Source organism: Zymoseptoria tritici, chromosome 10 (assembly GCF_000219625.1).
Source record: "Zymoseptoria tritici IPO323 chromosome 10, whole genome shotgun sequence".
Lineage (NCBI taxonomy): Eukaryota > Fungi > Ascomycota > Dothideomycetes > Mycosphaerellales > Mycosphaerellaceae > Zymoseptoria > Zymoseptoria tritici.
Window position 1 is genome coordinate 1,359,702 of NC_018209.1, and position 13,200 is coordinate 1,372,901.

At 54.2% G+C, this 13,200-nt stretch overlaps 4 protein-coding genes across 4 annotated transcripts; all 4 read left to right on the forward strand.

The window, feature by feature from the left end:
- Window positions 1-296: 296 nt before the first annotated feature.
- Window positions 297-2,027, forward strand: MYCGRDRAFT_76553 (uncharacterized protein; the record flags this gene model as incomplete). The annotated part of the gene is made up of 5 exons (XM_003848918.1): window positions 297-389; window positions 447-479; window positions 533-1,177; window positions 1,222-1,737; window positions 1,794-2,027. The coding sequence occupies 5 exons, from the start codon at window positions 339-341 to the stop codon at window positions 2,025-2,027; spliced, it is 1,479 nt and encodes a 492-aa protein (XP_003848966.1).
- Window positions 2,028-2,380: 353 nt separating this feature from the next.
- Window positions 2,381-4,350, forward strand: MYCGRDRAFT_101489 (uncharacterized protein; the record flags this gene model as incomplete). The annotated part of the gene is made up of 3 exons (XM_003848919.1): window positions 2,381-2,474; window positions 2,557-2,975; window positions 3,036-4,350. 3 exons carry the CDS (start codon window positions 2,433-2,435, stop codon window positions 4,348-4,350), a joined length of 1,776 nt encoding a protein of 591 aa, XP_003848967.1.
- Window positions 4,351-5,259: 909 nt separating this feature from the next.
- Window positions 5,260-5,640, forward strand: SDH3_2 (succinate dehydrogenase cytochrome B subunit; the record flags this gene model as incomplete). Its single annotated transcript, XM_003848920.1, has 1 exon — window positions 5,260-5,640. A coding segment is annotated over one exon (381 nt), but the record flags the coding sequence as incomplete, so codon positions are not given.
- Window positions 5,641-7,877: 2,237 nt separating this feature from the next.
- MYCGRDRAFT_96380 (uncharacterized protein) lies at window positions 7,878-10,655 on the forward strand (the record flags this gene model as incomplete). The annotated part of the gene is made up of 7 exons (XM_003848921.1): window positions 7,878-7,988; window positions 8,040-8,637; window positions 8,915-9,279; window positions 9,336-9,489; window positions 9,649-9,757; window positions 9,812-10,093; window positions 10,499-10,655. The coding sequence occupies 7 exons, from the start codon at window positions 7,878-7,880 to the stop codon at window positions 10,653-10,655; spliced, it is 1,776 nt and encodes a 591-aa protein (XP_003848969.1).
- Window positions 10,656-13,200: the final 2,545 nt, after the last annotated feature.

A 13,200-nucleotide genomic window follows, 5' to 3' on the forward strand; every position in this document is an offset into this window, starting at 1 on the left:
AATTAGACTTAAGCTAAGTAGAAGAGGACCTCTAATTTGTAGGTATATATTGTTATGTAGAGAGAATCTTAAGTATAAGATTCTTACTTTAGCTATCTGTGTGTAGGAATGCCTTGGCACTAGTTACGTGCACTTTACTAATGGTTAGTCTAATAATCCACAACAGGGACGACGAGACGAGCCTGGCATGACTAATCATTTGAGTCCTCAGGCATTACCACGTGACTGGCATCATCGTCGAAGCTCAGACGCCCGCCATCGATCCAGGCAGACGACAGCCACCCTCTCCTCTCCCTCACTGACCTTCCACCCCATCTACCTCTCCCGCTGCCGTCAATATGGGTGCCGTACTCGCCCTTCCCCTGCTGGCAGTTCCCAGCATAGGCACAGTACGACCATCCGCTCCGCCCTCTCCTCCGGCGCATCGCTGACCTCCAACCTCTCAGATCTTAACCTTCGGCGCAAGTTGCTGTGGCGCCGTATGTCGCTCTGCCTCTCGACGACACTCGTACATAGCTAACGCGATCCTCAGGCCACCTGCTCCGCCGTCTGCTCCGCCTGCGGCAAATGCAACAACTCCATCGCCACCCGTATCGCCTACGCCTTCCTCCTTCTCCTCAACTCCCTCCTCTCGTGGATCCTGCTCACTCCCTGGGCCGTCAAGAAACTCCAAGCCGTACTCCTCGACTATGTCACGATCAATTGCGCTGGACACGATTGTTTCGGATTCGCCGCTGTACATCGGGTGAACTTTGCGCTGGGACTGTTCCACTGCATTCTCGCTGGACTGCTGATTGGGGTGAAGTCGTCAAAGGATACAAGAGCCGCGCTTCAGAATGGATACTGGGGTCCGAAGATTGTGGTTTGGCTGGGATTGATTGTGGGGAGCTTCTTGATCCCAAATCGCTTCTTTGAGGTGTGGGGGAATTATGTTGCGTTTGGAGGAGCTGTGTTGTTCTTGTTGTTGGGATTGGTGCTGTTGGTGGATCTGGCGCATACTTTTGCGGAGTTCTGCATCGACAAGATTGAGGAGACGGATAGTGGACTCTGGAGAGGCATTCTCATCGGAAGCACTTTGAGCATGTTCTTGGGAAGCATTGCGATGACGATTGTCATGTACATCTTCTTTGCGGGAAGTGGATGTGCGATGAACCAGTCCGCTATTACGGCGAGTCTTGTCGAGCTACGGCTTCATTGAGATCTGCTGACCATTGACTACAGATCAACCTGGTCCTTCTCCTCACCATCGCAGTGCTCTCGATTCACCCGACCATCCAAGCCTCCAACCCACGAGCTGGTCTCGCCCAAGCCGCCACTGTCTCGATCTACTGTACCTATCTCACTCTTTCCGCCGTGGCCATGGAACCCGACGACAAAAACTGCAATCCTCTTATCCGTGCGACCGGCACACGCAAGGCATCTATCTTCATCGGCGCGGTTGTAACTTTCATCACCTGCGCCTACACCACTACTCGTGCGGCGACGTATGGCCTCGCATTGGGAAGCGGAAAGGGAAGTGGTGCTATTGCGCTTGAGGAAGACGATCACGCTGGCGGACACGGACTGGTTGACACACAGCCAGAGAGCAGGCGGGAGATGCGGGCAGAGGCGTTGAGGAGAGCAGTCGAAAGTGGTGCCCTGCCCGCCAGCGCACTAGATGAGAGCGATGACGACGATGACGATGACGACCCGAAGACTGGAAAATACAAGAATGATGATGAGAAGGCTCGTGTTCAGGTATGTTTTCGAACGCACCACGCGCGTCAAAGGTCGGGAGCTGACACATCCTCCAGTACAACTACACCATCTACCACATTATCTTCATGCTCGCCACAGCATGGATCGCAACCCTTCTCACACAAAATATTGGCGGCGACAAGCACATTACCAAACCGGATGACTTTGTGCCGGTCGGAAGGACGTATTGGGCGAGTTGGGTCAAGATTGTGTGTGCATGGGTGTGTTATGGGATTTTTGGATGGACGCTTGTTGCTCCGGTGGTATTGCCGGAGCGGTTTGAGTATTGATTTTGTAATGTGATATTGTTATGAGTAACAGCTGGGATACACAGAAAATCTACGACAGCTTATGGATGCGTTGATCCTGAGAAATTCAACGAAGGTCATTTCCCGTGTATGGATCAGTGGCTCTTTCCTAGAGTCATTCACTTGTCTTCTATAGAATGCGTCGTGTGACCTTTCACATGTTAAAACACCCGCGGAACGACTCCGCGCGGCATTGGATGGAGAGCTTTGGGCTTGACTGGGGTTGTGGGGTAGGTTCACGGCGGGAACCTTCGGCAATGGGCAAATGGCTGACTTCACCTTCTTCTTTCCTTCCAGGAACATCATCCTTCGATTGACATTGGAATTTGTCTGTCTTTCGAAGAGAATCGCCGCGGACCTGGACAGCAAGAACCAAAACCGCCCATCATGTACACCGCCTCATTCGCCTTCTTCGAGGCACTATGGGATGTAAGTCCACTCCCCTCCCATCCAACACCTCAACTCCACACCGCCACCCTCTCTACCCTCATCAACTAAAACCCCCTCCCAGGCCGGCGTAACTCACGTCTTCGTAAACCTCGGCAGCGACCACCCCTCCATCCTCGAAGCAATCGTCAAAGGCCAACGCGAAACCCCCCACAAATTCCCCAAAATTCTCACCTGCCCCAACGAAATGGTCGCCATGTCTCTCGCCGACGGTTTCGCCCGGCTCACCAACCGTCCACAAGCCGTCATCGTGCACGTTGACGTCGGCACCCAGGGTCTCGGAGCGGCGGTGCACAATGCATCTTGTGGACGGGCGCCGGTGTTGATTTTCGCGGGACTGAGTCCGGTGACGTGTGAAGGGGAGCTGAGGGGTAGTCGTACGGAGTATATCCATTGGATTCAGGATGTGCCGGATCAGAGGCAGATTGTGGGGCAGTATTGTCGGTATAGTGGGGAGATTAAGAGGGGGGTAAATGTTAAGCAGTGAGTTGCGGGTTTTGTTTTGAGGTGGTGCTGGTGGGTTGGCTGACGCGGTGGTGATAGATTGGTCAATCGTGCGTTGTCCTTTGCTACGTCGGAACCGAGAGGACCGGTCTATTTGCTTGGATCTCGGGAGGCTATGGAAGAGGAGATCGAGCCTTACTCCATCAACCAAGCACATTGGACGTCAGTCACCCTTGGCGGACTCACGCCACCGCAAGTCTCCCTCATCGCCGACGCTTTGATCGAAGCTGAACGGCCTCTTCTCATCACCGGCTACTCAGGCCGCAACCACTCCGTCCCCGCCGCACTCGTCGACCTCGCAACGGCAGTCCCAGGTCTCCGCGTCCTCGACACCGGCGGCTCAGACATGTGCTTCCCCTCCAACCACCCCGCCTGGCTCGGTCTCCGCTACGGCGTGCACGAAGCAATCCCCAAAGCCGACGTCATCCTCGTCCTCGACTGCGACGTCCCCTGGATTCCAACCCAATGCGCCCCCTCCCCCACCGCCAAAATCTACCACCTCGACGTCGACGCCCTAAAACAGCAAATGCCAGTCTTCTACATCCCCGCCCTTGCCCGCTTCCGCGTCGACGCTTTCACCGCCATCTCCCAACTCGCAACCTACACCACCTCCACTTACTCCACCCGCGTGCAATCGGCACCTTACACCGACCGCGCCGCCGCTCTTCAAGAATCTCACAAATCCGCCATAACCCACCTGCAATCCCTCGCCGTCCCGGAACCCGACAACACCTTCCAAACCTCCTACCTCGCCTCCCGTCTCCGCGCTCTCTTACCAGAAGACACAATCTTCGCCATCGAAGCCGTGACCAACGCTCCCTCCATCCACGACCAACTCCGTCCCCACCTCCCCGGAACCTGGATCAATTGCGGCGGCGGCGGACTAGGCTGGTCCGGAGGCGGCGCTCTTGGAATAAAACTCGCCGCCGATGAAGTCGCCGGCGGGAAGGGTAAGGGGAAATTCGTTTGCCAAATCGTCGGCGACGGGACGTTCCTGTTCAGCGTTCCTGGTTCGGTATACTGGATTGCGGAACGGTATAAGATCCCGATATTGACGATTGTGCTGAACAACCAAGGTTGGAATGCTCCGAGAAAGTCCCTGCTACTCGTCCATCCAGAAGGGTTAGGGTCTAAGGTGGACAACGAGGAGTTGAACATCAGTTTTGCGCCGACGCCGGATTATGCGGGGATTGCGAGGGCGGCGAGTGGAGGGAAGTGTTGGGCGGGACGGGCGGCGGACGTGGAGGGATTGGAAGTGAAGTTGAAGGAGGCGATTGAGGTTGTCAAGGGAGGGAGGACGGCGGTGTTGGATGCGCAGTTGGGGGGGACGGTGGGGAAGTATCAGGGGGAGTAGGCGGGTGAGAGTCGAGACGGAGTATGGGTGATGCCTGAGGCATGAGGCGCTTAGTCAGTGCGTGTCTAGGAATCTGAATAGAGTTTGCGGTGCTCAACTTTGGCCCCAACTTCATCCTCTGGTCCTAGGTGCTTTGCAGAGACGCATCAACAGCGCAGCCGTCTTTGCTTGGACGAACTTGAATCCATCAGGATCTTGATGGAAATAGCTGCAGCGCGATGCGAGAAGCACAGCAGCACAAGTGAGATGAAAGACGCGTCGGTCCGTCTGAGCACAATCCCGGACGAATTCGCGGACGAACGAGGAAGCGGACGGATTGTTCTCCACCATGCCGGCGGATTCAAGATTCCTTCGAGCTCGCCTTGGCCGACGTGATTCGCTGCTTCTGCAGAAACCTTGCGAACGCGGTCGGCCAAGCGGACGAAAGCTGCAGATATGCGAGCAGCGGGTCAAGTCCGGCCGGTGATAATGTGCGAGGCGTCCTGAGAGGTGGCTTATTCCCAGATTGATATATGTTTTTGATCTCGCAGGAGGTCGGCTTTCTGTCTGCTTTCATTCTTACAGCGAGGCTCAGGCATTTTGATCTTTGATATCTCGCAGTCCAGGTATCTGCTCGAGATCAGAACATGTCTCGGACCGTATCCCGCAGAATCGGACAGCAGGCGTTCCGACAGGGTTTGTAGCCTTCACGACCCAACAGATCGCATCTGACAATTTGCAGATGGACTGGCTCTATCACGTTCGGTATATCAGCCCTTTGTGAATACCTTCGCAGGCCGACAGCAGCAGCAATGGTATACTCCCACCGACACCTCCATGCCACCGCTGCGCTGATCGTTCTTGCGACCCAGCTTCGCTGCAACATCACCAAGTCACAAGATCTCTACAAGGCCTGAGGCAGTCTCGCCCCTCGCCCGCCAACGCCTCAATCGGCCTATCGCACCACACCTCACAACCTACCGCTGGCGTATAAACATGGTCCTCTCCAGCCTCAATCGTATCACGGGTGTCGCTCTCAGCGGAGCCTTCTACGCCTTCGGAGCCATTTATATGATCTGGCATCCATCCATTGAAACGATCGCAGCGGGCTTCGCTGCGTGGCCAGTGGTGCTGCAAGTTGCAGCGAAGTTCGGAGTCGCACTGCCTTTCACGTTCCATTGCTTCAATGGTGCGAGTCATTTGGTTTGGGATGCGGCGAAAATGATCACGAATCGACAGGTCACTCGGATGGCGTGGGGTGTTGTGGGGTTGGGCGTGGGTTCGGCGATGGGGTTGGCTGTTTTGTTGTGAGGGATGTTTCTGGTTGTGATGCAGTCCCGGGATCACCATCGACAACACATTGCTCGCAGATCCCAGCGAAGATCAGGACAGGGACACATGGAACATCGACGTAACAAGCAGTCTTCACTCCGATCGCCCAGGGACCGGTGAGAATGTTGACAAGCAGAAAACGGCGCCCTGACTCGGTGCTCCATATTCGGCACATCTAGTGTTTCCGAAGCCACAGACCAAACGTCCCGGCAAAGTTTGACAGCGACGAACAGCCCGACTCGAAAATGTCGCAATTGACTCGCAGCATCTAGATGCATCCATTTGGCGAGACTTCGTTGACTCGTGTCTTTTTTTTGAAGAGTATGAGGCATGAGAAGAGTACGATACCGATGAGTCGACGACATCGATGTTACACACATCCCAGCGCCTGACGACGCTTCTGAGTCGACGATGTCGATGTCAAACACATCCCAGCGTCTGTTGATGAGGACTGAGGAAAGGTATAAAGATCTCCAAGTCGCACGAGGAGGAACTCTCTATCCCAACATCCAACAACTTCAACCGCCTCTTCATAACCTCAACCAACTCAATCAGCTCTCCCTCCCGCCACGATGCACTTCAAGTACCTCGCCGCCACCGTCCTCGCGGTCGCCGTTACGGCCGCACCATTCGTCTCCGAAGTATGTCTACCCAGCACTACACAATACCTGCATCGACAGATTGTTCTAACCATATCTGAAAACAGGGCGGAGCCGCGGTCGAGGCCCAGGTCAAGCGTGACGCCAACAACGAGGCCTCCGGCAACAGCTGGGCCCACGGCGGAAACGCCAACAAGGAGAAACGCGAGGCCCAAAACCAAGGCCAAGGCTCTAGTAACAACGGTGGAAACACCCGAGGCCGCGGAGGAAACTCCAATGGTCGTGGCCAGAGCCGTGGAGGTCAGTCAGGTGGCGATGATGGCCAATCTGATGAAGACGATGAGAATGACAACGGTGGCTCGAGCAACGGCCGTAGCCAGAACAACGGTGGCTCGAATGGTGGCTCGAGCAACGGTCGTGGCCAAAACCGCGGAGGAAACAGCAATGGCCGTGGCCAAAACCGTGGAGGACAATCCGGTAGCAATGATGGCATGTCTGATCAAGACGACAACAACAACAACGGTGGCTCGAACAATGGCCGTGGCCAGAACCAGGGAGGAAACTCCAATGGTCGCGGCCAAACCCAGGGAGGATCGAGCAATGGTCGCAGCCAAAACCAGGCAGGATCGAGCAATGGTCGCAGCCAGAATGGCGGAGGATCGAGCAACGGTCGCAGCCAGAACCAGGGAGGACAGACCAATGGCCGTAGCCAGAGTCAGGGAGGACAGACCAATGGCCGTAGCCAAACCCGCGGCGGACAGAATGGCTCCGGTGGCGACGAAGAAAACAACAACGGTGGCTCGAGCAACGGCCGTAGCCAGAGTCGTGGAGGACAGAATGGTCGTAGCCAGAACCAGAACCGTGGAGGACAGAATGGCTCTGGTGACGAGGAAGACAACAACAACAACAATGGTGGTTCGAGCAATGGCTCTGGTGACGATGGGGACAGCAATGGTGGTTCGGACGGTGGCTTCAAGAAGGAGTAGAGCTTTGCTGGAAGTTTTGCTCGGTCTGCAATGTATGCCGGCAGCTATTACGACGATGGGGATCCGGATGAGGTTTCCCTGTGTGGGTCAACGAACGATTTTTAGTACCGAGGTTCCTGAAAATCAATGTCGCTCCTTACGACCTTACACATCGCTTATTCGTGCTCCAGCGGGTGACTTGAGCACATCTCGGAGGGAGGAAGTCTCTGCTTCGGAAACTGTTCACCGGTGGCTGTGTACGGCTGCAGCTTTGACAAGCGAATGAAATGGAGCTTTGACAAGCGAATGAATTGGATAAGCGAATGAATTGGATACATGCGGCTGACGACTTTAGCGAGAACACAGATCCTGAACACCCGTGCAGGTTCGTGAAGGCAACATTGAGGCGTGTCCCATCGCCTGACCTTCCACTGGCCTCGGCTCCGTCGATGCCGTCACAGAACGTATGTGGATATCAAGGTGTGCAGCCGACAAGCAGTCTGATAGCTTCCCCAGCGCCAGCATGTGTACTCTTCGCTGCTCGTCTTATCCTCGAGCAACTGCTTTTACTTGCTCTGCGACTGACCTATTCTTGCCAACTTCTTCCGCTTAGGTCGTTCTACACATCGGCAAATCGTACTTTACCACCAGCATGTCGCACGCATCGAGCACACAGCGAGTCAAGACCGGTGAGGAATTGACACCTACACGTCCCGACAGGACCATAGGGTCTCGATTGAAGGCCGTCATTGGCAAGCGAACTGTGAGTGGAAGCGGTCTCCGATAATCTTCGGTTTTTCTGACAGCACTGCAGTACCTCCCGGCTAATCCAATTCCACATTACCTCCAGAGTTCAAAGGTCGACGTACATCTGCAGCACTTTCAGCAGCTCTATTACCGTCATCTCAGCGAAGTATCTAGCAAAGACTCTTTGCAGAACGCTGTATGGATAACGGGCTCTGGTGGCGCGATCCAGCCAGAGACCAGCTCGAACACGGTTGCAGATGACTTGGACAGTGTACAACAGAAGCTCATCGACTCCGTGTCCTTTTCATCGACCGTATGCGGAATCAACGCGGGTATGATCTCAATTCCGATGCCATGGAGCCTTCACTTTCGATCCACCAAGGCCATAAAACCTGCCATCACTGTCGAGGAACTCTTACTTAAGATGATCAGGACGTATTGGGAAGACGCCGATGCTCCGATACGGAGATCTTTGGATGAGATGCGCCATCCGAAACCGCTCCAGTGGCAACCTCGCTTCCCTTCGCAATCGCTTGCCGTGACCAGAGCGTTGGATTTTGAATGCCGCTGGCTACACCAAGCTCCACCGCTGGGGCGGGTACTCGGATCGCACGACTTGAGCGCATTCATCGCGGAGCCGTTCGCAGTGCGGCCTGTATTGAATAGTGCGCAAATCGTTGACGTTAGCCCTCAGGGAACCAGCTGTCGTCGCTTGGCTATTGTGGCCTCCTCGGACCAAGTCTTGACCAAAGTGCGGTCGCAGTATCAGACTGAGCTTTTTGGCGGTAGCCCACAGGAAGTCCTTGAGAATCAGTGGTATAGCCTTTTATGCGCTGTGCTCAGAGTGTCCAAGAATGACTGCACAACCTACATCGAAGAGACCACAAGGAAACTCAACGAGATTGTCTGTATAATTCCTCGTACCATACTCTTCCTTGAAAGCTAACGGTACCTATCAGGACATCATCGCAAGGCGCTATCCATCCACTTCCCAAATTCAGTACCTCCTGCATACCCAAGAGTGCCACATGTCATGCGCTCAGGCTTGCAAGAAAAACGCAGCCAAAGCGCGCAGCCTCTTCGGCGACATCGAACTGCCAGCGAGTCAGTACATGTACACCATTAGGGATCATCTTCATGCCTTGGCTGTTGACATTGAATATCTCGCCGACACGCTGGAGAGCGACATAGCTCAGATCGACCAGGTCAAACAGCTCGCGATCGATCAGATGGATTTTTTTGACAAGCGCCGGAACAGGGTTATCGGAGTGCTCATCGCAGTGTACGTGCCGCTGGCATTCGCAACCGTGAGTCCCAGACTTGCCCGTGTGCAAGTGGCGTAGCGTGGCTGATCATTATCCAGTCGTTCTTTTCGATGAGCATCGAGGACAACTCGACACAGTCTTACTGGACAAATAGTACAGCACGAAACGAGGAGTGGACCGCGAACAATTATACTTCCGGCCAATACCCGCTATTGCCCGATCGAGTAGAACGTTTTGATCCAAAGTACGAAGGTAATCCTTCCATTTGGAGGTCACTCGACCAGCTGGTGAATTCCAACGACAACATCACTGCCAATTCGGGTTCGGTGTCTTTGACAACCACAAATCCTCCGACGACCCTAAGGTGGCCCATGTGGATGTTCTGGACGGTGGCCTGTACTCTCGTATTAGGAAGCATTATCCTACCTATCGTTGGCGGTCGCATCCTCCGCTTCGTCGCTTGGCTCTCGTTCAGTTATCGAAGATCGTCCAGAGCGGCCGCTTCTCTGGTTTGGATGTTGTACGTCGCGCTTACCTTTGCTGGACGGTTGGCTTGTGGCTGACGATGATCTAGTATTTGGGTCTTTGTGCCGCTCTACGATGCCGATATCATTCAGGGAACCTGGGATCACCACTACTACGTAGGATACATTTCGATACTCGGCTGGTTCTTGATCGGGCTGAGTTTCCTTCTTGCTGTTTGGTCGATCCGTGTCACATTCGCAATGCGGAAGTTCTGGTCATGTGCGAGCCGGGTGGTTTTTACGGGAATTCTTCTCATTCATGCTCTACGACCTCTGTTCACGCCATACGAAATGGCGTTCGATAGACCAGCCGATGGCGAGGGAAGAACGTGGTATGCCATCACAATCACAACGGCCATTGCGTGGATAATTGCTCTACGTAGATGGTCCTTGGCGCAACCAGGGGAGTCGTGGTAGATGTAGTTGGGAGATACGCTAAGGGGCTTTCTTTGGCACCTTGGACGTACTTCTGCCTGATGATCAAGTCATCCGAGGTAGGACGGCAAATACACACGTCTTATGGATATGTGTGCTACCATGTTCAGAATACTAACATCACCGATACTTCCTGCTGAGGAGATGGCGTTGGCGCTGAAGCTGCACTCGATGGCTATGTCAGGGGTCGTAAAGAAAGCGGCCGGTTCCTCCTCCTTTCGCGAAAACCTTCCATTGCTCGACAGGACTCCCCGATACCGACTACTTCCACAGCTGCAATGCTTCCTCTACCACGTAAACAGCTCAGCCCACGAGAGAGATGACCAGCAGATCTTGCATATGATTCTTGAAGTCGTCGACACCTATTCTTCGACGCAACACAAGAGTTTCCGCGCCAGACTTTGGCTTTTGGCATGTGTCGGCAACAGCCACATCTACAGCGATCGAGCCAAGTGGTGAGCTGTTGTACGAGGCTAGTTTCATGGAAATCAGTGGTCGCTCTTCACGACCTTACACACTACTTCTTCCAGCGGGCGACTTGGGGACATTTTGGAGAGACCGTTCGTCGAGGCCATTGAAGCTGACGAGAGGAGGTTTACAGATGTCTGCGTTCAAATTGGACTATTCAGTTGCCGACAATGCAAAGCCTCCTCCTCGAATCTGTGTCGTACAAGGCTGTGAAAGTACGTCCACTGATTGTCAGCGACGTAAGCGACATGCGGGCTGAGCACAGCCACTTCGGTCTTCGAGGCCGCCTGACATCTACATGCTCACCTCCGAAGAACCTCAACTTCGCTGCCTCTCGGATGATGCCTTAGATGGAGCCATATCGACACTCGCCTTTGCGAGAGGGCGCCGTTGAGCCGACTATAAGAGTCTTTATTGTGGAGCCCGCAATATCTTGCAAATCGCACATCCGAGGTCGCCTAGCTCAGGTCGACCTGTCGAAGCATCCATGAGAGTCGCTTTCGTACGTCTGGGGCGACCCCTCTGCCGTGTCGGAGCTCGAATGTAAAGGCAGATCCCTGCCAATCACTCGTAATCTCGATGTCGCCCTGCGGTATTTAAGATACAAGGTCTTCCGCCGGACGATCTGGATCGATGCTCTGTGCATCGATCAGAACAACGGTGTTGAAAAGCAGAATCAGCTCCCACTCATGGGTCAAATTTACCGAAACGCAACACGAACTCTCGTGTGGCTGGGAAGAGCTGGTGAAGGATCCACGGCGCTTTTTCGATCCATTAAGTTGGCTGCTTGGTTTGAGAAGCTATCATATAGCTCCGTCCTGATTGCCTGGCCGTCCGGGGGGACATGGCTACGCAGTCGGATGAACCATCTCGTAAGATCTTACAGTGCGCAAGAGACTACTTCACGACTGGCGGAATTTCTCTGACTTACGGCGAACAGAAGACACATTACGGGCGTCTACTAGATGCCTCGCCACTCGATCGTGGTATGGGCGACTATGGTGAGCGAGCCGGGTTTAGATCTCCACACGACCACCCCAACCCTTCGTTCTCTACTGCCACCAAGCACGGACAGTAGCTTACATACCGTCGACCAGGACTCTTCAAGAGATGACATTGAGTTCCAACTTGATCTTCCTCTGCGGCACGAGCACAGTAACACAAGAGCATCTCGAGCTTGCGAGGTGGATGCTGGAGCAAGTGGCAGACGCCGGCGACCTCCGCATTCTCCGCCATGACTGCGATCCGACATTGTACGGTTACCGCGAAGATGTCCCGACGGTCTTACTCCCTGCCCTCAATCTCCTCTTCACCATAAAAGTTGATTCTGAGGAACGATGTTGTTGCATTGTTAAACTAAGGAAGAAGAAGAAAGAAGGAACTATATACAGAGGTGTTGGTGAATGTTTGCCTGAGGCAGAACTTTCCGCTGTATTCCAAATATAAAAAAGGCAGTCGCGACTAGACCCCACGATAAAGTCTTCGGAACTCTCGCAATATGTCAAGAGTTGGGCGTGAGGGTATCAGTCATGGGTTACGACGATTCCTTGGCCGAAGTGTACGCTGCAGCAACACGTTGGTGGATCGATATAGTGGGCCTGTTCTGTTGTCTGACCATCGCAGGTTCGAAGTCTACCACGACAGCGAACTCGGCTCTACCATCGTGGGCCATCGATTGGCAGAGTGGCACAACGCATGATGAGGTCCTGGAAGGCGGCAACTCCCTGCTCAGGGAAGCTATCAAGGGAGGATGCTTCCGACAACCACGCTCGGCCTCTGGATGCTCTTCCGTCTATTCTACAATCAACGCTGGACTCAAGTCGTTGTCGATTCACGTCTCTTCGTGGATCGCATAACTGGCGTTACTCTTGCTCTGCATTCTCAGTCTGACTCGGGCGAGAGCTCCGATGCCCTTGCGACCATCCGTAAACGGCAGCTCGATACTTGGCTTCGCCTTACCAGCACTCCGGAACGATTTAACCGGTGGTTGTTTCCCGCACATGATTCCTTCTCGACACTACTGCAGTTGAGATTGCCGAGCCATGGGTGGGAGTGGGACTATTTTCTCCGCCATAACGCAGGAGGCGAAGGATTCGCACCCTTCAAGGTCTTCCACAAGCGTGCTGCTCTAGTACGCAACAAGACCCCGCCCTCGCCTCCGGTGATGAACCACAAGGTCCCGCCCTCGTCGGCCCTTCGGGTCCTTTGACGGGGAGGTACCTTCACGACCTCAGGTGGCACCGAGCGGGCGGATCCATCAGAGAGCAGGCACTTTGCATCGAGAAGCGCTTGGGGTTTTCACGGGACTCCACAGACGTCAAGGACCCTAATGTCTCGGACGGTGAGGAGCACAATATCTCGGATGATGAATTTGAATCGGTCGCTAAGGCAGCTAACTTCCCTTACTGGCCTTCGCCGGAGGCTGCGAAGAGCTGGCTAGAGTCCAAGTTGTTGGAGGAGACTTTGTTTGTAACCGAGAGTTGGAGAGGTTGGGCTTGCACCATTTGACTCGGTCAGAAAAGGTGACTGGGTAGTG